The sequence below is a fragment of the Equus quagga genome, chromosome 1, assembly GCF_021613505.1.
Source record: "Equus quagga isolate Etosha38 chromosome 1, UCLA_HA_Equagga_1.0, whole genome shotgun sequence".
NCBI lineage: Eukaryota > Metazoa > Chordata > Mammalia > Perissodactyla > Equidae > Equus > Equus quagga.
In genome coordinates, this window is record NC_060267.1 from 7,662,909 (window position 1) to 7,688,375 (window position 25,467).

Below are 25,467 nucleotides of genomic sequence, written 5' to 3' on the forward strand. Positions count from 1 at the left end.
TGGTTTAATGAGCAGTGCCATGTCCGCGCCCAGGATTCGAACTGAGGAAACACTGGGCCGCCTGCAGCGGAGTGCGCGAAACTAACCACTCGGCCACGGGGCCAGCCCCATGAACTTGCTGTTTTTCATTCTGCTTTTCCGTTTTCCTCCTACTTCTGATAAAGTAGAGCACGGTGGGTTTCAACAATATTAAAATACTGATGTATCTCCAGTAGTAGTGTTGTTCAGTAAGGAAGCTCTTGTACCAGGTGACTTTTGTAAAAAGCATATTAGAAATAATAGATTTGAAGTGACTTCATTCTGTGCAGGAATTCATCTAACATATTTTATCTAGACTGTTTACCCTGACCATTTGACTTGGCATTGAAGAAGGAATCTTCAACAAAAAAAAAAGTAAAATAAGTCACTTATTTAAAAATTATTCAAACATTTGTGCCCTGGATTTTGTGAATAAGTTAAATCTATATTTATACGGAGAGAAAAATGGTAATGTTTCTCAATTGATTTAGGCTATTGTTAAGTGAATGAAGCCTGCCTGAGTTGGGCCTGTCTTATCTCTTACATCATATCAAGGTACTTTGATCAGAAAACTTTATATTTTTTCTGTTCAGGTTTACATGAGCGAACAGCATTTTAAATACAAGAAATGCAATTTTAGGGTGTTAAGGTGTCATGGAAAACTTTAAGTGTAGCACAATTATCATGGAAAAGCAATGCTTTCACATACTCAGGATTTTTATTATATTTTATTTGCAGGATGAGTAAGAGAGACTTACAGAAAGCAACAAAAGGAAAGCTTCTGATAATCATATTTATTGTAACCTTGTGGGGGAAAGTGGTCTCCAGTGCAAACCATCATAAAGGTAAGCTCTTCCGTTTTCTCTCTCGGCTCCCTGTGGAGGGTGACTCCCTCTAACAGACTATAGTTTTCTGTTTTCACTGGTCTGTTAACTTTATTAGATATGGGTCCCTAGTGGCAATTCTCTTTAAGTAAAAATGCTGAGAGAGTTATCCTTAATATGGCTTTGATAGGGGGAGCATGATTATTTAAATGTCTCCAGGATTATTGCCGCTTCTGCAAATAGTGTTCAAAGAGTATGAGATCCCCACTCTGCCTTTCCCGTGTCATTTCCGTTTCAAGACAGTGATGTTAAAATGTGCAGTTGATGTGTAGTGAAGATGAGTTTCAGAGTGCAGTCGTCCTTGTAATGAAAGCACCTTTAACGATATGTACCTTAATAATATGCATATATGCAAATTTCCCTTCAGTGCTTTCTGTGGATCATATTTCTCCGTGCCGGGGTATACGTCTTTGACCAGCATATGGACTCTACCCCTAGAATGATATTTAGCAAGCTCAACTCTGCCATGGAACAGAGAGAGAATATTTGTTTCATACGTAGTGTTAAGCTTGATAGCTCAAAACTAAGCCCTTTCTGTTCTCTTTCCTGAGCATAACTCGGTATAATGAATAACTACCTTTTCCAAATGAATTAAAATAAGGCTGTTTCTGAACTGTCTCTACCATAATCAAGTATTCATAACCTGAGGAGTCATTTTAGATTCTTCTGTGGAATATGATTTTACAATTTAATTCTGACTCCTCCGTAGAGTCTAGACTGGCATCTTACCTTCTTGTTTTACTTCTGGGTGAAGAGGGACTTAAGACTGCCTTCAATTCTGTAACACTTAAATTAGTTACACACGTGCATTTAATGAGCAGTACTTGGAACATTACCACCAGGGAGAGGAAAGATGTGGTGTGAGGGAGTGATGCCTATAAGACAAAATCTTTTCCCCTGTGTTTAAAACCAAAAAGTTATATTTTGAAATATGAATTTTATGAGGAGGTCTTTCGTATTTAATAGTCCTGTTTTTGCCCCACAGTGTGTGTGTGTGTATATATGTATATTTTAGAGTTTTCTTCTTTTCATTGATACAGCATACTAATCCACAAATCAAACTTTAAATTCTCTTTAATAATTATTAGCGTAAAATTAAAACATTGTTGAGGAGGACATTATTCTCTGTGCCTTCAAATTGGCAACAATGAGCCCAATTTAAGGACAAAGAAGTGTAAAATAATCACCTTTTAAAAAGAGTTGCAAAGCACTAGGGCCAGGCGCCCTGCCTTGGGCTTAACAGGAGAAGACACGTCATCTGTACACTCCAGATGGATGGTCACCCCAGTGCCCCTTCCCAGCCTGTAAGAGAAGAATTGAGAGAAGTGGTGGAGATTCATAGGACTGTGGGTATCAGCCTGGCGAAGCAAGGGTTCATGATAAAGATGCTTTCTCATCTCCGAAGCCAAGTGATGGCGTCTCTAAGAGAATCACTTAAGACTGCCCCACAGTGAATATTGCATGCAACTTTTAAAGCTACTTTTAAGAATTTTTAAGTTGTGTTATGGTCTATGCTAACTCCAAAACTAAGATCTTTTCTTACCTTTGGGCCAAGAAAATACTTCTTGAGAAATAGCAGATTACACATGGTCTCAGAAAACCCCATTGTTTTGCTGTTTCATTTCTACCCTGCCACTGATATTTTGGGTGAAGATTTTAGGAAAGATTTCTCCACTTCTCCCTCTTCCCTTCCTCCCCTCTTTTCCTTTATGTTTTCCATACAAAATGCCTCTTTTGTTTAAACTATTTTACACTTAAAATAATATGTCTAATGTATACGTGTACTTTAGGACATGTTCATAAAATGAACATCAGCGTGCTCACCACTCAACTGAGAAATGTACGATTTTTCAAACTCTTGAAACTGGCTGTGTCTGCCACTCTGATTTCCTTCCTCTGCCTCCTTATCCAAGATAATCACTATTCTAAATTTTGTGATTATAATTCCTTTGCTTATATTTATTTATTTATATTTTATTTATATTTCATCATATATTTATATATCTTCAAATAGAATATTGCTTAATTTTGATTGCTATTGAATTTACCTAATAGTATTATACTGTATTTTCTGTAATTTGGTATCTTGCCCAAGAATATATTTGTGACATTTGTTATAGCTGATGGTATGTAGCTATAGTTTATTCATTTTTTTTTACTATTGTTCCATATTGTATTGTATGAAGTCACCACAATTTATGTGTTTTATTCTCTTGTATGTGAACATTTGGAGTTCTATTTTCTTGTCATTATGACCAACGCTTCTAGGAACATTCTTGTACTTCTCTCCTGGTGCACATGTGCAAGAGTTTCTCTCGAGCACATTCAGAGGAGGAAAATTGCTGGATCACAGGGCATGCATATCTTGTCTTACTAGATTGTGCCAAATGGTTTTCCACAGTGGTAGTACTAATACAGTTTTCCAGGATATTTTCTTACTGTCTTTGTAATCTCTGCCGTATCTGTAGTTACATCTCCTCTTTCTGTCTGAGTATTGATCATTTGTGTCATATCTCTTCTTTTCTGGATTAGTCTGTGCAGATTGCTGTGTATGTTACCACATTACAATTATCCACTTGATTAATCTGCACAGCTGATAAAATGGATCTTGCTGATGAACCAACAGCTATATTCCACTGCATTCCACTCCTCCTACCCCTCAGATCTGCTGCTTCTCATTAAGTTCATGCCATCGAGACAATGCTTATCAAAGATCCTGGCTGATTACAATTTCCAAGAAAGTGGACTTGAGGGGGAACAGTGGGGCTCCCACTAATGCAGTTGGCACCAAGGTCATCATTGATACTCATCGCCTGCCCACCTCCCTAGCCATTTTAGAATCCTCTCTCCTTCAGCTAGCACCTCTGCTCATCTAGAAGGCCTGATGTTTTAGCCAAACCTCAGACCTGAGGGTTCTGAGCCCTGGATTATGATGTCTTAATGCTGTGTTATTGTAATTACAAATTGAAAGTTATAATTGGGCATACGGATGCCAAAAAATGCCCCAGTGGGTCTTCTGAGATCCTAACATATTCTTCCGTGCCACTGCACACAGCAGCTACCCTCTCGCTCATGGTCCTCAGGGTCATTTACCCATCGGTATTTAACTCGTTTCTCTTCTCGCTGGCCTCTGGGGCCGACCAGGCAGCAGCCGTAGCTTTATGTTTAACAGGACTCTCCCTGTTCCCTGGTGGAACAACCCCCCTTCTGAGAACCAGTACTCCCAGACTCACAGAGCCTCTTGGTAGTTTTCACAGGAATATTTTGTATTGGATAATTCTGATGGGAAATTTGTTTTACTCAATAATTTTTGAGTACCTATAATAAAAGCTGAAAATATAGCATTACATAAAAGAAGCAAAAACCTTTGTCTTCATGGAGTTTTTGTCCTCGAGGTGGGAAAATAGGTAATAAAAAGAAAAATAAACTGTTTTATTGTATAAATGCTATGAAAAAAATGCAGAAAGAGGTATAAGAAGTGTTCAAGAGGGATTGTAACTTTAAATAAGGCCTTTCGGTAAGGCCAAAAGTTTTCGATGGAGCCAGCCATGGAAATACCTGGGGGAGGGATATTTCTGGCAGAATGGTAATAAGTATGCTTGCTTTCACGTGGGAGCATGCCTGGAGATGATGAGGAGCGGCAAGAAGGCTGATGAGCATAGAGCAGAGTATGTAAGAAAGACAGGGGTGGGAGAGCAGGTCATTACAGAACAGGTAAATGGTAAATGTAGAAAATGAAAGAACAGAATAAATAACTCTCCAAAATATCAGTGCAATAACATCGTGCTCTACCGAACAACCAAAAGGAGAATTGTGTTACTCTGTTTTCTGAACACGATGTAGAAACACTGTAGAAATCCAGAGTATTTGGATTTGAAAAATGAGATATCGAAAAATCAGAAGATGCCATCTGCTTAATAAAATCTTCTGAGCTTTGGGAACTAAAAGTCCCTCACACGCAGATGAATAAGTTTACTGCTTAAACTGCCACAGAGATTCTGTCCTGAATTCTCACGATTGTATGGAGCTGGGCATTTTGGGAGGGGTGGTGATTAACTTAGAGCACAGTGACAGCCAGTCAGAAGGTATAAGCAGTATTTCCCCCTTGGAAGCAATTACATTAGGTCCAGCTTCATATATTGGGGATCAGAGAGGAAACATTCAGTTTAGGACTCCAGGTTCCCTGCAGAAAAATATAGTCATTAATCTTAGAAGGCTAATATGTTTTCTTGCCTTTTCTTCCTCTACCCATCGCATCCAAACTAAATCTAAAGGGAATGGGTCATCATTCAATATTTGGCTTGGAAAAGGATCTGTATTTTGTGTGAAAGACATACACACAGGCAAGGGCTACACACACAAAAGAAAACCATAAAAGTTCATTTGATTAGGCAAGATTGAAAAATGTTATCCTCATTGTCATACAAAGTAATTACTAATCTGAATTGGAACTTTTGGTTGAATGGAATTTTTTCAAAGAAAAACAAATTTTAAAGTAAAGATGATTTTTAGTTCAAAGCCTAGATGAGTGAGCAGCCATTTAATTTTTTTTTTATTTTGATACCTCTTCATTTGTTTATTCATTTATCCAACCAACTTCCCAGTAAACAAAATCTATATTAGTGACATTTAAGTCTTGGGCTTTAGGTCAAGTTCAGAAGTTATAAAAGTGAGCAGAACAGACATGATCCATGCCCTATGAACTTACTGGAGAGTTGTGAGGAAAAACATTAATCTAATAGGCAAATAAATATTTAACTACAAATGGTATTAAAGTGCTGTAAAGACAGAATTTCAGGATAAGAGTATCTAAGCTGTGAAATGCTTGGAGGGGGGTCAGGGGCCTCCTTTCTAGAGCAGAGACGTCTGAAGTGAGATCTGAATGGGGAGTGGGGGTTAAGTAGACAGCGGGTGGGGCATCCAGGCAGGAGCAGTACTATGTGCAAGCTGCAGACATGAAGGGATAGGATGCTCTGTAGCTAAGAGAAGTTGACTGCCTGGAGGGCACAAAGCGAGGAGGATGGGAATGCACAATTAGGCAGGAGAGGGAGCTGGGGCAGATCCTTTGGGGCTATATTCCAAATGCTGGTTTTCTTACAGTTAAAATTGTTTGATCCAATTCAGCTAGGAGATTACTGGGTTCTCTTGGGCCGGTTTGCAGCGATTATGATATGTACACCAAAGTTTAAGACCCCTGATTTATAATTCATAGTGTTTTAACGGCCTTGTTTATGAAAACAATTGGATTAATGTCCTAAGAGAAAGAATAATGGCCATTACATAAAATGACCCTATTCTGGACTTTTAACAACACATTCTATTATTCATTTTATTGAATTTTCAAAGTAATGTGTGTTTATTTGAGAACCCTTGGTAAGAAAGAAAAATGTCAAGAAGAGAAATTGAGTTACCCATAGTTCCTCCACAATACAAATTTTTACATGGCATTTGAGAATATTTTCATCTGGTTTAATTTATGAACATATGAAATATACTTGAGAGCTCGGTGTTTATTCATTTATTTAATTATTCATCCATTTATTGATGTGGACTAGGTATGTGAGAGACTATGCTGATTGGAGCTGATGAGTCTGCTTTAAATTATGCAGATAAAGTTGCTGTTTTCCTGGAGTTTATGCTTCCATATCCTGATTTTTTTCTTCTCTTTTTTATTTTAAGATATCTCATGCTTACAGAGTAGTGCCTAAAACACATATGCACACTCAAAAGAAAAATTATAAAGCAAACAACTGTGCAACCACCAACCAGGACAAGAAATAGAATGTTGTCAGCCCCTCCAAGCTCCTTCTGCCTCTCCCTGATCACAACCGCCCCTCCACAGACGTGCCCCTTTCGTGACTTCCTACTGCGAAACAATGGAGTATTATTTTATTAATTGGGTTTTAATTGTGCAAAAATGGAATCCTACCAGGGGCAACTTTTTTTTTTTTTTTTTTTTGGTGAGGAAGACTGGCCCTGAGCTAACATCCATGCCCATCTTCCTCTGCTTTATATGTGGGACACCTGACACAGCATGGCTTGACAAGCAGTGCCATGTCGGCACCCGGGATCTGAACCAGCAACCCCGGGCTGCCGAAGTGGAACATGCACACTTAACCACTGCAGTACCGGGCCGGCCCCTGGGGCAACTTTTTAGTGTTGAGTGATTTCCTTCTTCCCCTCAATATTTTCTCTTGAGACTCATCCATGATGTGATATAGGATTCCACTGTATGAATATACTGAGACATATTTCTCTCTTTTGTGGTTGATGGACATTTGGGTCTTTCCAGTTGTTGGTTGTTATTGACAGTGCTGGTGTGGGCATTATCACACACATGTTTTGGCTCACATGTGCAAAATTTCCCCAGGGTATGTTTCTTATTACTAATGGGCTTTTATGGGTCATATATTAAGCACATATTCAGCTTTACTTTTTGTCCCGATTTAGCAGTTTAATTAGCAGTAACTGATGTGTATTTACTTATATATTTTAAAACTATCCATAAACACAAATTTTAATTAGGGCATGGAAAAACATTATAATAATGTAGCCTAAATTATTCAACAAAATCTTTGCTATTAGGTTTCATTGAGTTTTTTGTTTAATACTAATATAAAAATTTTGTGTGATAATTTTTTTTCATATTTGATACTAATTTCTCTACATAGTTAACACAATGTGAATTTTTTTAACACAATGTGAATTCTTTTTTTTTTTTAGCACAACGTGAATTTTTGAGGTCAAAAAGAATGAAATGGGGGCTGGCCTGTTGGCGTAGTGGTTAAGTGATGGCATATGGCCTATTTACCTCTGCTTTGGTGGCCTGGGGTTTGCGGGTTTGGATCTTGGGTGTGGACCTACACATTGCTCATCAAGCCATGCTGTGGCAGCATCCCACCTACAAAGTGGAGGAAGACTGGCACAGATGTTAGCTCAGCGACAATCTTCCTCAGGCAAAAAGAGGAAGATTGCCATAGATGTCAGCTCAGGGCCAATCTTCCTCACCAAAAAAGAGAATGAATTGGTTAGGTTTGTATCATTCAACATTCAGTCAGGAAAAAGGGTAGTTTAAAATAGAGAATTGGTTGCAAAAGTGTTGAAAGGGCTGGAGAAAGAAGTAGGGAGTGGTGGTACTGCTACCCAGATGTTGGTAACTGTAGAGAGCTGTTACTGCCCTGAGAGATGGAAGAGCAAAAACAAAAGCACTGTTCCCCAAAGCTCTGAGTGTGTTTGCTGCTGAGATTGCTGAAGCCCTGCTGCTGCTTTACAAATCACTTCCGCTGCCGCCGAGAGGGAAGCCTGGAACCAGTTCCTCACAATATTGCAAGACCCGGGATGCTGAATGCTGCCAATGCTGCTCGCCTCTGCGCCAATGCTGCTGAGCCCACAGGCATCCACATTATCCTCCCTTAGCACTTCTGAAGCCAGAAACAGGAAAAAAATAGATGATTCCTTCCTTCCTTCAGTTGTCCTTTCTCCAAGAAGACTCCAAGATGGAATTCACTATGCAAGAAATTTATTGGGGGAAACACTGGTGGGAGGGAGCAGGAGAAGCTGGGGGTGAGCCCTCAGATCATGAGGAACTGCTGACACCTGTGAAGGAAGAGAAGGCAGGAAGGAGGACCGAAAGGAAGAACCTCAAACTTGAGCCCAGTTTTAAAAAATTTTGACCCGGCCAGTTTGGAGTCCCTGAGCAAGGGTTGCCCTTAGAGGGAGCCCCATAATGGGCAAAGAGGCCAGGCTGCATTGTTCCTGTGCACTCCGTCACTGACTGATGGCAGCTCCCGTAAAGTGTGGTTTTGGCGGGATCCTGCGATGGATCCACAGGTGGGGCAGCTGGAGGCCAGCAGTCAACTCTGCTCTTCGCAGTGGGTTCTTTGGAGGGAGTTCCCAGTGCACCTCTTTGTAGCCGCCACGCTTCCACGGGCAGAGTCCAACCACAAACCAGCCAGCAAGGGAGTCTGGGAAATCTAGTATCTAAGCTTCCAGATCCTTTCAAAACAGAGAGGAATACAGAAGGGTAGATGTTGAGGAAGAAAATGACAAATGTCTGCCACAGGAATATTTATACTTATTGTCAAATTTCTTTTTATTCCCTCACAGAGGTGTATAAAACTTCCCATCTCACCACCTGAAAATGTTGGCTACTAATTTTTAAAAAATATCTTTATCAATTTAGAAGGTCCTGAAATGGTCTCTTATTCATATTTTAATCTATATTTTTGAATATTAATGAATCGATAGTTAATTTTTAAACTATTTTCATTTTCTATTATTTGAATTATTCAGTTGCTTTGCCAAGTCAATGTTTCTGTTATGGGTCGTTTTGAAAACCTTACAGAACTCTTAAAGCTTGGGCACATTCATTGTATATTTTCAGTTTATATGCTTTTCAAATTTAATGTTGCTTTAAAATAATTTTTATATTTTTCAAAACATAAAATGTCCTATACCGTTGTTGGAGAAAATTTGGAAAACGTAAAAATATAAAGAAGGAACTTTAAAACACCTATAATCCTGCTACACATATATTGCTGTTAACTTTCAAATATTATTCATATAATAATATTAAGAATATACTGTATCCATAGGTTTGTTTTTTCCTTTCTCACTTATGATATTGTGAGCATTTCTTCATGTTTCCTGTGAAACTATTTATTCAGCCATACGGTATGTGTTGGGTTTTTGAGCTGTTTGTTATTTTGCTCTGGTAAAAATAATGCTACACTGAACAATCGTACGTGAAGTTGTTTTTCCTCATATCTGTTTATTAGGCTAGATTTGGAGTGATGCAATTGCTAGGTCAAATGACTTAAATTTTAAAATGCTTTTATGTTTTGACAATATATTTTTAACTATAAAAATAATTTGTGTTCATTTTAGAATATTTGGAAAGTATAGAAGAAGCACTAATGAAATAAATATAATCTAGTGTACTCATAGGATGTTCATTAATATTTATGCATATTAAAACATCTGCATTTTGCTACATACTATCAAGTTGCAAACATCCCAATTTATGTTCCCATCAGCAAGGAATGAGAATGCCTGTATTTACACACTTCTGTCGGCACTGAGATTTATCATCCTATTTAATATTTGCCAATTTCATCCTGTTTCAGTTTCCAATTTTTAATTTCTAAAGATGATAAACATCTTTTTGACTTATTGATCATTAATACTTTTATTAATTGCCTTTTCATGTATTTTATCATTGTTTTCATTAGATTACTCTGTTTTTCTTTGTGGCTTTATAAGAGCTCTTTATTAAGGATTAACATTTTGTGTTGTATTACCAGCAGTTTAAATTTCACGTAATTAGTCTATTAGCATTTTCTGTAAGAGTCCAGCTTTAGAGCCCCAGACAGTCTGAGTTTAACCCGGGCTTGTTCCTTTACCAGCTCTAGGTAATCTTTTTTTGTTGTTGGTTGGGGGAGGGGATGGGTCTCTGGATGCTTTTAAAGATGGTTTCTTTAACTTCGAGTTAAAAAAATTATTGCCAATGTGTGTCTAGGTTTTGTCACTTTTAATTATTGGGTGAATCTTTTCAAGCTTAGATTTCAGTTTTCAGAGAAAATCTTACTTTCATTTTGCCTTTAATTAATTATTCTTGTCCTCCCCTTTGATTTCCGGATCTCCTATTGTTTGGCTGCTTGACCTCCTAAACTTGTCTTCTAATGGTCTTATGTTTTCTCTCCTACCTTCTTTCTCTGTCCTTTTGCTCTATTTTTCTTTTTGGTGGGGAGGTATTTCTTCACCTTTGTTGTCCAAACCTGTGCAAAATTTTGATCTTCTTTTATAATTTAATTTCTTTTTTTTTTTAAAGATTGGCATCTGAGCTAACATCTGTTGCCAATCTTTTTTTTGTTCTTCTTCTTCTTCTTCTCCCCAAAGGCCCCCAGTACACAGTTGAGTATTATAGTGGTAGGTCCTTCTGGCTGTGCTATGTGGGACACTGCCTCAGCATGGCTTGCTGAGTGGTGCTAGGTTCACGCCCAGGATCCAAACTGGGGAAACCCTGGGCCACTGAAGCGGAGCATGCAAACTTAACCACTGGGCCACCAGGCCGGCCTATATACTGTAATTTCCAGTTGCTCCCTGTTTTTGCTTTCTGGATGTTCTCCTGTCCCCATTTTTAAGTCTTTCTTCTTGCATGGTCTCTCTTTCTTCTAGGATTTTGTCCACACTTTGTTGTTTTGGTTTCCATCGTCCATGCTAGAAGCTTTCCTTAGAGAGCTGGTAATCCCACATCGTCTGCCCGCGGAGCTCTGAGCGTGTCAGCGGGGTTTGTGGAATTTGAGATTCAGGGTAGGATGATGTGGCAGGACTTTAATTGGAGAACCACCAGTGTCAGTATGTTTAGGTTTTCCTTTTTAGACTGGCCAGATTCCTGAGATAAGAATCCTTTAATGTCATGGCTAAGAATGTCAGAGGGTTGAGGGTGAAGGTGGCTGAGGAGGGTGGGCGGGGCTTATGTCTCACCTCCCCGTTCTGCAGTTCATTGAGTTCCTTGTCTTCAGTGTGGTGCCTACAGCCTCTGCTCTGTCTTGTGTTCCCTAGTCCAGACACCACCTCTGTCTTTCTCTCCAAAAGAAGAAACCTCTAGGCTTTTGCCGTGGTGACAGATGGGGCAGCTGCCCAGCGACATGGAATGATGAAGAGTAACTAGAGAGTTAATTGCTTCTGAGACAGCTTTCCCCAGTGCTCCCAATTATAGCCCTCAATTTACCCCTTCCAGACCTATCTGCTGCTTCCAGTCCCTCATCCTTCTGCTGATTCTGCACAGCCAACCTACAGATCCTCTTTCTTGAGTCCAATGCCAGTTCCAAAATTTTCTTGCTACTGCCTCCTACTTAAACACGTCTTTTTCAATCCACCATCTTATGTCAGAATACTAACGAGGTTTTTAATTTTGCTATTTTCATTTTAGTTTGTTTATGCTCTTCCTTATCTTCTTAAGCTCTTTTTGATTTCCATGTATCTCTTTTCCAGTTCTAAAATTTTTCTGCACAGTCTGATTGTTGTAGTTCATTTTCCATCCCTGCTTTGATCAAGTCCGTCTTTCCTGAATTATATGGAAGTACAAAGCAGGAGCTTCAGAAATTTTATTTTTCTTTCTTGTGGTATATTTTTAAATGATGCTATGACATTGCTTTTAGTGTACTATAATGTCTTTCTTTCATTTAAAAAATAACATTCTGTAGGCCTTGTTTGTTCTTCCTATTTTCTCGTCCATTCCTATTACTTGTCCGAGTCTGGGTGAATGGGTCTTGAACTTTCCTTCCTCATGTGTGTTCTGTTCTCAGAATGTAGGTAGGACATTCTGAGGATGTGTCTAGTTCTGTTAGTCCCTGACTGCTTTCTTCTTAGTGTTTGTGGAGGCTGCTTCCATAGGCACCACATATGTGCATCTAATTTTGGACTTGGTAGGGCTTTTTTCTAGGTACCCAAGACATTCTCATCTTCTTCCGGAACCTGCTGCCAGTGAAGTCAAGAAGAATACCATTATCCGTCTGGTTTTCTGGTTGGACTCACAGAGCAGCTGCTGTTTAATTCTGAAACTCAGAAAGCGTTCTTAATGGCATCCTCCCCATCCCACAGCTTGCTCTAGCTTCTGTTCCCAGTTGTTCAAACCAGAGTCTTTGGAATCATCCTTGACACCTTTCTTGCCATCTCTACCCATATCCAATGAATTGTAAAATACCATTAGTTTTAATTCCTAATTGTCTTTCGAGTCTGAATATGTTCTCCATCTCCATGGCCATTATCTTCTCTGTGCTATTGCAATTCTCTTATCATCCAAAATTTCCTATCTCTAAATCGGTTCTCCACACAGCTGCTGAAGTGAAGTTTTTAAAAATAACTATTTGATCATTTTACTTCTCAACTTAGAACTCTCAAGATAAAGTTCAGAACTTCTAACATTGGTTGACAAAGCCCCGTGGGCTTCGTCTCTCATCCTCTTCTTTAGGTGCCTTCCCTCATACTCAGTATGATCCACACATATTCTCTCTTGTAGTTGCTTGAAGGTGCTGTGCCCCATATGCCACCGTCCCTCTGGGTGTGTGTCTTCTCTCATTTCATTGCTTTTTGTCTAGCTAACTGCAAGCCATCATTCCCACCTATTGTCTTGCCCGGAAAGTTTCTCTTATCCCTCCAGCTGGGTTTCCCTGTCATATGGTCACATAGCACTTTGCACACTTTACATCTCTTATCATGATTGTCACTAATTAATTACCTGTATAATTATTGGTTCATGCTTATCTTTTCCACTTAGCTGTCGGCTGTATGAGGGTAGACTCACATATTTCATGCTTGGCATCTCCTGTTCCTACCAGTATCTAGCATAAAGAAAATCAGGACATGTCTCTTCCCTTAAGTATGCTCTTAATTTAGATTTCATATTTCAGCACATTGAACAGAAGTTACAAAGAGTTTGAGAAATTAATGGTATCCTTGTTTTCTCTTCCTGTTTTAATGGTGGAAGGTCTATTGTTCCAGAACTAAGTATAATGTTGACTTTTAAAAAATAGTTTAAAAGTTACATTTAGGAAATTTTTTTCTCTCTATTTTTCTCTATTTAAAGGGGTTAGGTTTTCTTTTCAGTTTAGGATATATTTGGAGGTATAGAATTAGGGAAATTCTGAGTATTTAAAGTTAAAATAAATGAAGTAATCCTTATTATTTCTTTGCCTTCATATACATACTTTACTTTTATGTATAAGTACATATGAAAGGGTTATGAAAAGAATATTCTTTCACTGTAGTTTCTCTCTCTTGCAGTCAAGAAGTTTTTTTTTTTTTTCAAATAATAAACTCTAAGCAGAACAAGTGTACTCTGAGGAGAGTGAATCTTAGTATTTTCAGAAAATATAGTATAGTTTTTCTGGTATTTGTGGGTTTGATGGTCGCTAAATGAAGTTATATCATCACATAGTTTTGGACTTAAAAAAAGAGAAGAAAATCATAAAGACTTTGTTCTCTTTTGACTGTGAACAATTCCTTAATTGAAAAATATTTAGTTATTTCCAGGCATGTACTGGATGCTGTGTGGCTATCAACAAGCATCCATAACTGATTTGGAGGAATTTATTTAATGTATTCCTATGAGTGATCCTCATCACTTGGCAATGATTAAAGGAAGTCAAAGAGGTCTTGAGTTTATTTAACTTAGAGTAGACTATGCTAATACTTGATTACCTAGAGCGGTATTTCTCAATTGTTTTTCATTTTTGCTCTCTAAGGAGCTTTCAGATTTTTTCTTTCTTTCTTTCTTTTTTTTTTGGTGAGGAAGATTCGCCCTGAGCTAACATTTGTGCCAACCTTCCTCTATTTTGCATGTGGGAAGCTGCCGCAGCATGGCTGATGAGTGGAGTAGGTCTGCACTCGGGATCCAGACCCACAAAACAGGCTGCCGAAGTGGGGCGCGTGGAACTTTAACCACTCGGTTATGGGGCCAGCCCCTTAGATATTTTTTTCCTAATTGAGCTCCACTCCCTTGAAATTCTAATACCACAGATATACGGTATATCTGTTTATGTGCTGTTTGTGTGTCTATGCTTTATAGACAAAGAGAGTAAGATTTTTTCACTTTCCATGAACCAATTTTCACCCTCTGGGGAGATGGATGATATCACCCCTGTTGAAAAGGCATGCCCCAGATTTGGTCAGTTTTCGTTGCTATGATACCTCTTGCATAGTATCGTTCTTTTCCTGTCATTATAAGAGTCTTTAATAGCATGCCAATATAACAGATCTTAAGGATGTGAAGGAGCTAATATAACCTACTAGATCAATAATCTACATTTTAAAGAGTTCATATGACAAAATATTTGAGGGAGAAAGTTCTTTCATATATCTTACAGTTTATTTTATTTATATCTTTTTCACGAGTGTCATAGAAAAAGATGATGGCCTATTGTGGTACTTCAATTTTGTTCACCCACACCAGGCTTCTGTCCTGGGCCTGTGAACACCTTTCTTACCAAGTCACCAAACCATGTTGTTCTATAATTTTTGTAATAATGCAAGTTATCAGGCCACTGGAAAATATTTTTAATATCTTCTATAGTTTATACTTTTTCATATTGTGAGTTCCATTTCTGTATCACTAATGTATTGGATGTCTGTATAGTAGGAAATTATTTACTTAGTAATTCAAATCTAGTTATATTTGGATGGTGATAAAATAAAATAAATAGAACACAAGACTAGATAATTAAATTACCAAACAAAATGACTGCTTAGCTAATCACTCATGATGAACATGTCTCCTTCACAAATAAATTGTTCATCAGTTCACAGTGAGTATGGGAGACTGCATTTATAAGATAAACAGATTGAAAGACTAATATGAAATGGTGCTTAAGATATTTATTTGATCAGAGTGGTGAAAAGAGAAGAAAATTTGGAGCCGGGAGAATTTCGGTTTTGAGCTGAATACCCTTGGGTGAAACGGATTATCACTGAGATTTTAGTTTCTTTATCTGTAAAATAAGCATAATAGGTGCTCATTTTCCTATACTGGATTGGTATAGATTTTTATGACAGTGCATACAAAATATCTTTTAAAGTGCCACAAAATGTGTTATTATAGTTTCTTCTATAAAAAAAAATTTAAATTTTACTTTTATAAATATTGACGGTTTTGAGAGGCATTCCTTGGGAAATAAAATTTAAGTGTGAGTCCTATGGGGAATGTTTTCTTGCTCTTTTGAAATATTATATAATACATATAATAATCAGTCCCTTAGTTCTTTTCCCATACGTGAAATTCATATGCTTTTGCAAATATGTAACTGTGGGAGTATTTTGAGGAAACTGAGCATTATCTGTTAGTAGAAAAAAATTAAGCTGTTTTATAATGTATTTTTGAGTTATAACTAGTTCACTGGAAAGTTAATGTAGAGAAAATCAATCAACTGAGTAAACGATTTTCCTGATTTGAAACAAATTGCATTGGAGTTATAAAGAGAAATGAAAATCAATGGTAGATAAAAGTGACAGCCCCACTAGTAGAGGATTCAGGGAGAAAACATGTTCGCATAACTCACATGGCAAGTTATTAGGTTATATGTGGTGTAATTACAAGACTCTGCAAATGACTCATCTCCAAACAGATATTACTTAAGTAAAATCACCCTGTAGTTCTTGTTCCCTAACAAAGATATGCTGCTTCACATCGTTATGAAATACTAGCAAATTCGCCTTCAGAATGTAAGTCCGGCAGACATTTCAGTCAAAGGCAGGTGAAGCCGCATCCCTTGTTTTTGAAACTTATATATTCCTAAAATGTATATTTAATGAACTTTATAAATGAGCTCATTTTAGAAAACATTGGAGAAAATTCACTCTTTTTAGGTCAATGACGTGAATAATTATCTCTGAACTCATGTTTTTTTATACATTTTATATACAATGGGTTTTTTCAAAGTAATTTTTACATATCAAATATTGAAGACAATTAACTTTCAGAAATAATATCAAATTCTCATTGGTTTCTTTCCTTCCAAACGTTTTGTTCCCCCGTAATTTATTTATCATTCATTCATTCAACAAATATGTATTGAGCATTCATTACGTGCCAGATACTATTTAGGCACCAAGAGACCATCAAAATGAATTACACCATTATCTCTCGAGGAACTCCTGAACTAAAAGAAAAAGAAAAACACGGTTGTGTAATAAAAGTATGAACACAATGAGTATTTAATAAAATCTTACCTTTTCACAGATAAGGACAAAGCATGTGCATATGCTTATAATAACAACAGCAGGAGATGTGATAGAGACAGGTCCATCTTAACGTTGGGAAAAAAGTAAAATTACTAGAAAGTGCATAAGTATGTGGCAGCCTAAGAGGGTCAGTGAAGGCAGGAGATGGCTGATGTGTAATGGATGCGTAAAGGACATGTGTGGGAGGGAAAGCATAGGGGGTTGGAAGGCAGCTAAGAGAAGAATGAGAAATCTTTGTGGCAAGTAAGAAGGCTATGATTACAAGCTAGGATCGCAAAATAGCTTGTTTGATGAAATAGCTCTGGGAGATGAACTCAAGTCTTCTGTTTTGCTAGAGTGACAGCTTGGATTTTGAAATTGTAGAAGTTGGACCACTTTTACTTAACAGTTGTTGAAATCTGTTTGTATCTTTACGGAGGAAATTAAATATCTCTATCAAAATGTGACTGTCATTGTCAGAGCTGTCTTTGGTCAGGCGTTGTTTTAGGTTGTAATTAGAGTTCTCATTAATCACAAATCAAGTTTTTATTTTAATTGAAGTAATATTCAAGTTACATAAATAAAGACAGTAGCCCTAATTGTTGACTTTTATATCATGGAAACATTTAAAAATGGTTATCCTTTATGGTTTTTCTTACCTGAGTTAGTTTTGGGGTTGTGATCTTATTTTACCCGAGTACAGAATTCTCAAATAAGTCATAAACTTTAAAAAAATTGTCTAATTAATGAAAATACTATATCACCTTGATAGAAGTACTAGAATGATTCCCACTCACCTTTCAGAGGTATTTTTGAACTTGAATCTAATCATTTAGAGAACATTATTGGAAGTGAAGAAGTGTATTTGTTTCAATGAAAGAAAAATTGAGCTCCAAATCTTAAACTTGAAGAAAGTATGCTAAGGAATATGGGATGTCCAGCCACACTAATATTTATAATGCACTAGTAAGTATAGAAGAAAAGTCTATCCATCTGGCCTATCAGATAGCACCTGAGAAGATGTGCTAGGATATTATTATTGGACGGTCTTAGAATTGCCATTTTCCAGACTGAATTTGTTGCTTTTTAGCTAAAGTTTCATATTTTAAAAAGGGTCTGGACTCCCAATCTGGGCTCTAAATATATTGTGTTTATTTCAAAATGTAGAATGATAATACTTTCAATCTCATCACGTAAAGTGGAACAAAAGCTTACTTTATATAATGAATTCTGTGGTTAGTTCAATACAACCATTCTATCGTAGTGTTAGTGAAGGAATTATGGTCTGTAAAAAGGGATTAGGCAACCATTTATCTATTTTATTAATAGGAAAATCCTGGGGGCTGGCCCGGTGGCATAATGGTTAAATTTGGCACACTCTTCTTTGGTGGTCCGGGTTCATGGGTTCAGATCCCTGGCGTGGACCTATGCTATTCATCAGCCATGCTGTGGTGGTGACCCACATACAAAATAGAGGAAGATTGGCACAGATGTTTGCTGAGGGCAAATCTTCCTCAAGCAACAAAATAGGAAGATTGGCAACAGATGTTAGCTCAGAACCAATCTTCCTCATCAAAAAAAAAAAAAAAAGAGGAACATCCTAGACTCTTTCCATATGGTATATTGTATGTTTTGTAATTTTGTAGAACCCTGTTCTGTGGATCGTTACATGAATGCTGTTGACAAAGTTCTTTAGAGTTATCAAATGATTGCGTATGCCTCTGGACACACTGGGGAACTTTTAAAATATGGCGTTGTAATTCCAAGTGCTTAGATATTCTCTTTGGAAAATGGGTAATCTTCCGAGAAGGATACTAAACTCTCACATCCCTCTAGGGGATTTTCTTTAATGTCTCCCATCTGGCTTCTTTCAACACCCTAATCCCAACTCCTCATAGGGAAAGTTTCTGTGCCAAAGATCCTGTTTTTGTTAATAAAGCAAAGGTTGATCGTGGAGCCGCAGTGGTTCATGATGCAATGTTTCAAGGTTTCTGAGTCACTTGTCCTGGCCCTACAAGGCAACGAGAAGCTTTGGGCTTGGGATGTTGGCAGCCAGAAGCTGGGGGTGACCAAGCCCTGGCTTATTTGCAGTCTCCATATGCTTTTCCTTTTTCTAGAGATAGTGTCTCTGACTGAGTAAACAAGAGAATCTAGTTAAAAAACTATTAAAAATAATGTAAATTAAAATTTAAATATATTTGCATGTTATTGAGACATTCAGTTTTACCGAATGTCATGTGTCACAGTAAAGAAACTCCTATATTTTTATCAGTGCTACAACTGCTGTGGACACGATCAGGCTGGAGCTCTTTTAGACAGCAGAGATTTAAAATACCACCTCAACTAATAGCTTGGAAACTTCTCAGTTTATCATTTGACTTTCTTCTCTTTATGAAATATCTTTGTTTGTTCTCTGCTACCTGATTTCCCAGGAGCCCTTAGCTACCATGTCAAACAGAACATTTCATCATGCTTAATTCCTTATGACAGACTCATTTCTGTAGGTGGTCCTGAGCTCAACACAATGGCAACTTTCTCTGAATTTGGATAGTCTATGTGTCTGATATTAACACACAAATATACACAGTATGTATGCTGCTAAGTTTGTGATACTGTCAGAAGAGGTTGCTTTGTGGAGTGTTTTCAATACAATATATCATCTAGGGATGAGAAAACAGCCAGTTATCCTTCATAGACAAAGATGATTTTTTATGCACTAATAATGGATTCTCACAAAGCTGATAATTGTTCATGAGTTGTGATTTTTAGCCAATTTGTTACTTCTCTGTAACTGTGTTTTGTGATGTTTTACTGAAGCTCAGTGACTGCTTATTTTAGCAGAACAAAATTATTATTTCTGTTTATTTTCACTTCAAATTAAATCATAATGGAAATCTTGGGGTATAATGAGCTTTAAAACCTACTTCCTGTAAAAATGATCTATTTTAACCTAATAAAGACCTTAATCTCGGTAATATAAATTTCTGTATCTCAAAAAAATAATAACCATTTGAAAATATGTAGAAAATGCTGCTTTCTTTTGTGCTATTGTAACAATAAAGTAAACTTCTCCTTCTGTTTTGACAAACAAATGAGTCCATATATAGGATTCAGTTCTGAATACTGAAACAATGAATCTATACTTGACCAGATTTCAGTCTCGCTGAAAATGCCTTGAAATATTTTTCAGAAAACCACTTAGATAAGAATCTTTTTCAAATTGGAGATGCTTGCCACTCAGTGTCAGTCTTAAGCTCAAGGCTAAAGTATTTCCTTATTGGCTAAAAGGTAGAAACGATTTAAAGTGAAATTCTCATGGAATCTCATTTGGCTGTTTCAGGGAAGAAATTATTCAATGAATAATGAGAAAGTAAGTGTTTATAACACTGACATCTTTTAAAGTACCACCTGCCCCAGTAATCTACATTTCTGCATAAATTATTAAACATTTTTAGAACTAACTCTTATAAGCCAGGTATGTGTTATTTTTCCAGTATTATTATTAACATGGAATCTGAGACCAGTGTGTTTCAATATCAAGTGAAATTTCCTTAGCGAGATTCCTTACTGAGTAAATGTGGTTTAAGTTTAAATAGGACTTGTATAGGGCATTTCGAAGCGAAAGAATGTCCACTTCAATGTGGAATAGCTCTTTGGTTTGCCCCAATGTTTCAGTGTAATTAAAATGTCATCAAATATTTAGGGCTCCTCATGCTTTGAGGTGTTTGAAAAATTGAATATCAGCTGAATTTTCCTGACATAGAATGTATGTTTTAGTTTGATTTCTAGGAAGTATTTCACTGACTTCATTGGGAGAATCCTTTAAATGGGCTCGTTGTAAAAATCTCACAAACCTAAATAAACTCAGGTTCTCAACTTGGCTTCTTATTCTTCACACAGATTTATGCAGCACATTGTTTGGAAACTGAAAATGTCAGATATTTCAGAGGATTTGTGCCTGACATTTCCAAGAACAACAGAGTTCAACTTAAAAAAAAAAAAAGGCAAGAACACCCTGTGCTGAAATGGCATCTGCTTGTAGAAGGAAGGCACTTAGTTGCTCTTGATATTGGCCATCTGACCTCCCAAAATACAGAGCAAACTCCCCCACATGGGAGAAACTCTGAACAAACTAGACCACATTTTGTTTTCTTTTCTCCTTCCTATCATTTGTCACTATGTGCTTAGTAAACCCATGTTGGTGGCTGAGAAGATTCATGATCTAGCGTTGTGTAATTATTTTCTATATACCTTTGAAACATGAGCAAAAAACAAAAAGGGTGTCGGGCCGGCCCAGTGGCATACCAATTAAGTTCGTGCGCTCCGCTTTGGTGGCCCAGGGTTTGCCAGTTCGCATGACAGGCCAGACCTACCACTACTTATCAAGCCATGCTGTGGCAGGTGTCTCACATAGAAAGTAGAGGAAGATGGGTACGGGTACGGATGTTAGCTCAGGGCCAGTCTTCCTCAAAAAACAAACACAAAAAGGCTTCCCAGTGAAGACTGTGCCATTAAAATCCCCTGGTGCTTTTCTTACAGCTTAAGCTTTCTCTGGCACTGACCAGTGTCTAAGTTGAGAGTAAGGAACTCATCATGACTTGGTTTATGTGGGCTCTATTTGGTCTTCCACCTTTCTGTATCATCTTACTTGATGAATTTGGATACCCTATTTATCAGCCAGATGGCTTTTTGACTTTCTAATTTCCCACTCTTTGAAACAGCCTTGTTCTTAAGATGTATACTGGTTTGAGACAGGTTCTTGTACAATACCTCTCTTTTGGGAAAAAGAGTCTTATTTTGACTATTCAAATTTTGAGTAAAGGCAGAGAGCCTTTGACGTGATGTAGTGCGGCTGTTCGGCCAGGGTCTGCTGTTGCTCTGGTTGCACACTGTCCATGGCAGACATGGTGCTCATGGACCGCATTTATGCTGGGACTCACCTACTGGTACCAGCAGACTGTGGCCTGACCTCTTGCTAATATTGCCCCTTGCTCCAGCGGGAAAGAGGAATATGCATAGTGCCCTGTGTGAATTAGGGACTCCATCAGGCTTTGTTGAATTAAGTTGAAGAGGCTTCGTGCCACGATAAGATCCTTTTGTGACTGGAATCTTGACTCTTTCCTGCTGATGGTTGCCTGTCCTTAACCTTGATTACTGGCACCTCTATAATTTTTGGCTTCTGAGAGCTGGCCTTGACCTTCCTTAAATTTTAAATGTCCCTCAAGACTCCTGCTCCTGGTCTCTCAAATGTCTGTCTGCCGCCATCTTCCCTTTCCCACTGTCTTGGTATGACATTCTCAGAAGGGAAATTAAGTTAAAATCCCAAAGAAAAGAAACAGATCATTGTTTTCCTTTGCTCCTTGACTAGACAGCTGGTCGTGAAAATAGTACATTTTTTGTTTAGCTAGAGATCTTTAATATTTAAAAGAATGAAAGACTTTTAAGAAAAGAAAAAAGCCTGAGAATTTTCCAAAGTATAATAGACACTGAATACAACAAGCTGTGTTGGGAGTTACCTTAGAAACACACATAATTCCCTGCTAACTGGTATCAAATGGCTTTCTCTATACCTGAGAGTTTTTGGCTGGCTCCTTCGTTCTGTCATATCTCAACCAGTCCCTTTAGTAAGGCTTCTATTCCTAGAATCTGTGCACTTATTGTCTGTTCTTTGGTTGAAGGGTGTATATTGCAAATTAACACAAATGTAAAGTTAAAGGAAGGTTTGTCAAGGAACGATGGAGGTGGATGTTTAAAATATGCAGCCTTATAACCAAAGTAAACTTAAGAAGTTTTAAAATATGCGAGGTTGATTCCTTGTGTCAGTCAAACTGACTGGTTGTGAAACATGCCAAATACCATTATCACTGATTTATCACACTCTCGATAAAAATATCCAGGCACAGTGAAATACAGAACTGAGGCACTTCAGGCGTATACATAAAAATAGACTTGAAGCATATTAAGTCAGAATTAACCTAAAAATGCCACTGCTTCCCACTTTACAATGCACCAAGTCACAACTCTGCTTTGTTAAGGGGACGACCTCAGCGTTGCGTTCAGTTTGGATTACTGCCCCTCTGAGGACAGCAAGGACTGAATCCTCTGGCATTATCTGCGGATTTGCCCCTTCCTGGGCTCTCTGCCTCTGACATCCTGAGCACCTGAGCCCTGTGGACATTCCGTACACTCTCATGGCTCCAGATCTTTGCATATAAGATTCCTTCTACCTGAAATCTTTTCCCTGTGTTGATGCGAACTTTGCCTGGCTAATTTCTTTTCATCCTTCTGATACTGATTCTGATCCTTCTTTTACCTTCTTAGGCAGAAACTAAGAGATCTCTCCCCTAGAAAGTGTTCCTTGCTCTCCCTAGACTAGTTAGATATCCACTTCATTGTTCTACAGGACCATATGCTCATCGATATGTTAGTATTTACAGCCTTGCTCTATTCATATCTTTCTGGTCTATCTCCCCAGTTAGGCTACAAGTTCCTGGAGGGCAAAGGATGGCCTGCTTCAGTGCCTAGAGCCGTAGGCAAGTTTTCACACCTGGGAGAACGAGCTTGAGTGGTTTCTACCCTTTGACTGTGTTCTCTTCATGTCTAATAGTCTTGATATCACCTCATTCCCTTGAAGGCAGGGTTTCTCAACCTTGGCACGATTGATATTTGGGGATGGATCATTCTTTGTTGTGGGGGGCCTGTCCTGTGCATTGTAGGATTTTAGCAGCATCCCTGATCTCAACCCATTAGATGTCGGCAGCCACCCATCCCAGTTGTGACAACCACAAATATATGCAGATATGTCAAATGTCCCTGAGGGGTGGGGACAGGGTTTTATCCAGCTGAGAATCACTGCTCTAAGGTGTTTCATCATAATCTTTACAAATGTTATCTTTCTTCAAAATTATTGAAAAAATATACCTTTTAAGTAATATTTTCTAGGAAATCAAATGCTTATCCTTCCCCCACTGTCCCACCCCCGGCTATACTTCTGTAGCACCTGGCATCTAAGAGGTGCTCAAACATGGTTGCCGAAAGTACTGAAAACTGCCTGGGAAGAACATATTTTCAATCATTGAATTGCCCTTTTTTGTTTGTTTCTCTTTCTGCTTCAGTAGGAACAATGTGAAAATTGCTCATAGGCTACACCCCAATCCTGTACGTGGCCCAAAGACCCCACATGATTCTAGCTCTTCCTACTTGATTAGTCTTATCTCAGATGATCTTTCGTTCCATCTTGAAGGATTCTTTCAATGTGTCAATCTTTAGTCTGCTCTGAGCCGTGGCATATGTTGTCTTCTCTATCTGGAATATACTTCCCTCCTTTACCTGCTTATGTGAATTAGCATGGGTTGGGTTGAAGGTTATAGAAATTCACTTTCAACGAGCTTTGAGAGAAGAGGGATTTGTTGGAAGCGCACGATAGTATCTCACATAACTGTGTGAAGGCCGGAGTGATCCAGGCCTGGGGGACAATTGGCACAAGAAACTTAAATGCTGCCTGATCCCCTTCTGTCTCTGCCCCTCCTGTCTGTACTTCTCTGATATAAACTTCATTTTTTACTCCTACAACTTCTTTCTTTCACATGCAGAGAACAGAGCCAGAGCAGTCTGCTGAGTCTCTCTCCTGTGTTGACTATTCTACCACCAGAGACGCATCGATTCTCTTCTCTTAGCTTCAGTCCCCAGAATTGGCTTACCTTGGATCAAATGTCCAGGCCTACTTAATCAGCTCTGGCTGGGGGCTAAGCTCATGTACAACAGACGTGACAATGCAGGGTTCTTTCTGAATTTTGCAAGCCACCCAGCCAACTTAAATGCTGTCTACTCTACTGGCTGATTATTTCCAATCCTTCACTGCTCATCTCTAATATCATGTCCTCAAATAACCCTAATTTCAAGCTCTTATAGCATTTTTCACTTCTTCATAACACTTATTCAAATTATAATTACTTTTTATTGGTATAATTTGTTTGCCATCTCTCTTCCCCCTAGAATGCAAGCTTCAGGAATGCAGAGACCACAGCTATCTTGTTCTGTGTTATCTTCAGCAATTAGCACAGAGTCTTGCTAAGAGTATGTATCGGATTAGTAGTTGTTGAAGGCAAGAATGAATTCCTGGATTCAGTCACCAAATTTCAAACCCAGCGATTCAGACATGTAAGTCATGATTTAGAGAGGAAGTGTTCAAAGATTCCAAATTAGTTTCACTTAGAGGAATATTAGCGGATTTCATATGGTATAATACTGTCTGCACCAAGAGTATGAGTCATATTTAAATACTATTACTCAGATGGTTATATGTCAGAAGTGCTTTGCAATTTACATAACTGTAAGCCGGCAGCAGTGGATTAGGGTTATGAGGTGAGTAAAGAGCACACTCAGTTTATCCCTGGGAGGAGAGTTGTTAGCGTGGAGGAGGCATCGCATATGGAGACATCAGGATGTGCTATGTAACGTTCGATTGTTACAAACTCAAAGAAACAGTAATAAAATGAGAAGAAAAATAAAAATAAATTAAAATGGCTCTGAGATAGACTATCGATTTTAATCCCTCTCAATTCTGTTGCTTGTTCTATCATTCACAAGATATAGATAGGTGTAGAGATGAAAGACGTGGGTTGATGGATGTGACTATATGAAAACTAAAAACTTTGGTCTGTTAAAAAACACCACAAATAAAATTAAAATACAAGAAACAGACTTCAAAAATGTCTTTGATAGATAAAGGGGTAATGGCTTAAATACATTAAGAATCTTTTACCAATCAATAAGGAAAAAACCCACAAACACTTTTATAGATTAGCAGGAAATTCACAAAGGAAGGAGTACAAATTCCCAAGAAACA

The 25,467-nt window shown here is 38.0% G+C and overlaps 1 protein-coding gene across 1 annotated transcript in view; it reads left to right on the forward strand.

The window, feature by feature from the left end:
- TAFA2 (TAFA chemokine like family member 2) overlaps window positions 1-25,467 on the forward strand; it is a 412,641-nt gene that overhangs the window by 287,284 nt on the left and 99,890 nt on the right. The window contains exon 2 of the mRNA XM_046645099.1: window positions 757-863. Within this exon, the coding sequence (XP_046501055.1) occupies window positions 758-863 (106 nt within the window). The 5' untranslated portion in view covers window position 757. The remainder of the gene's footprint in view (window positions 1-756; window positions 864-25,467) is intronic.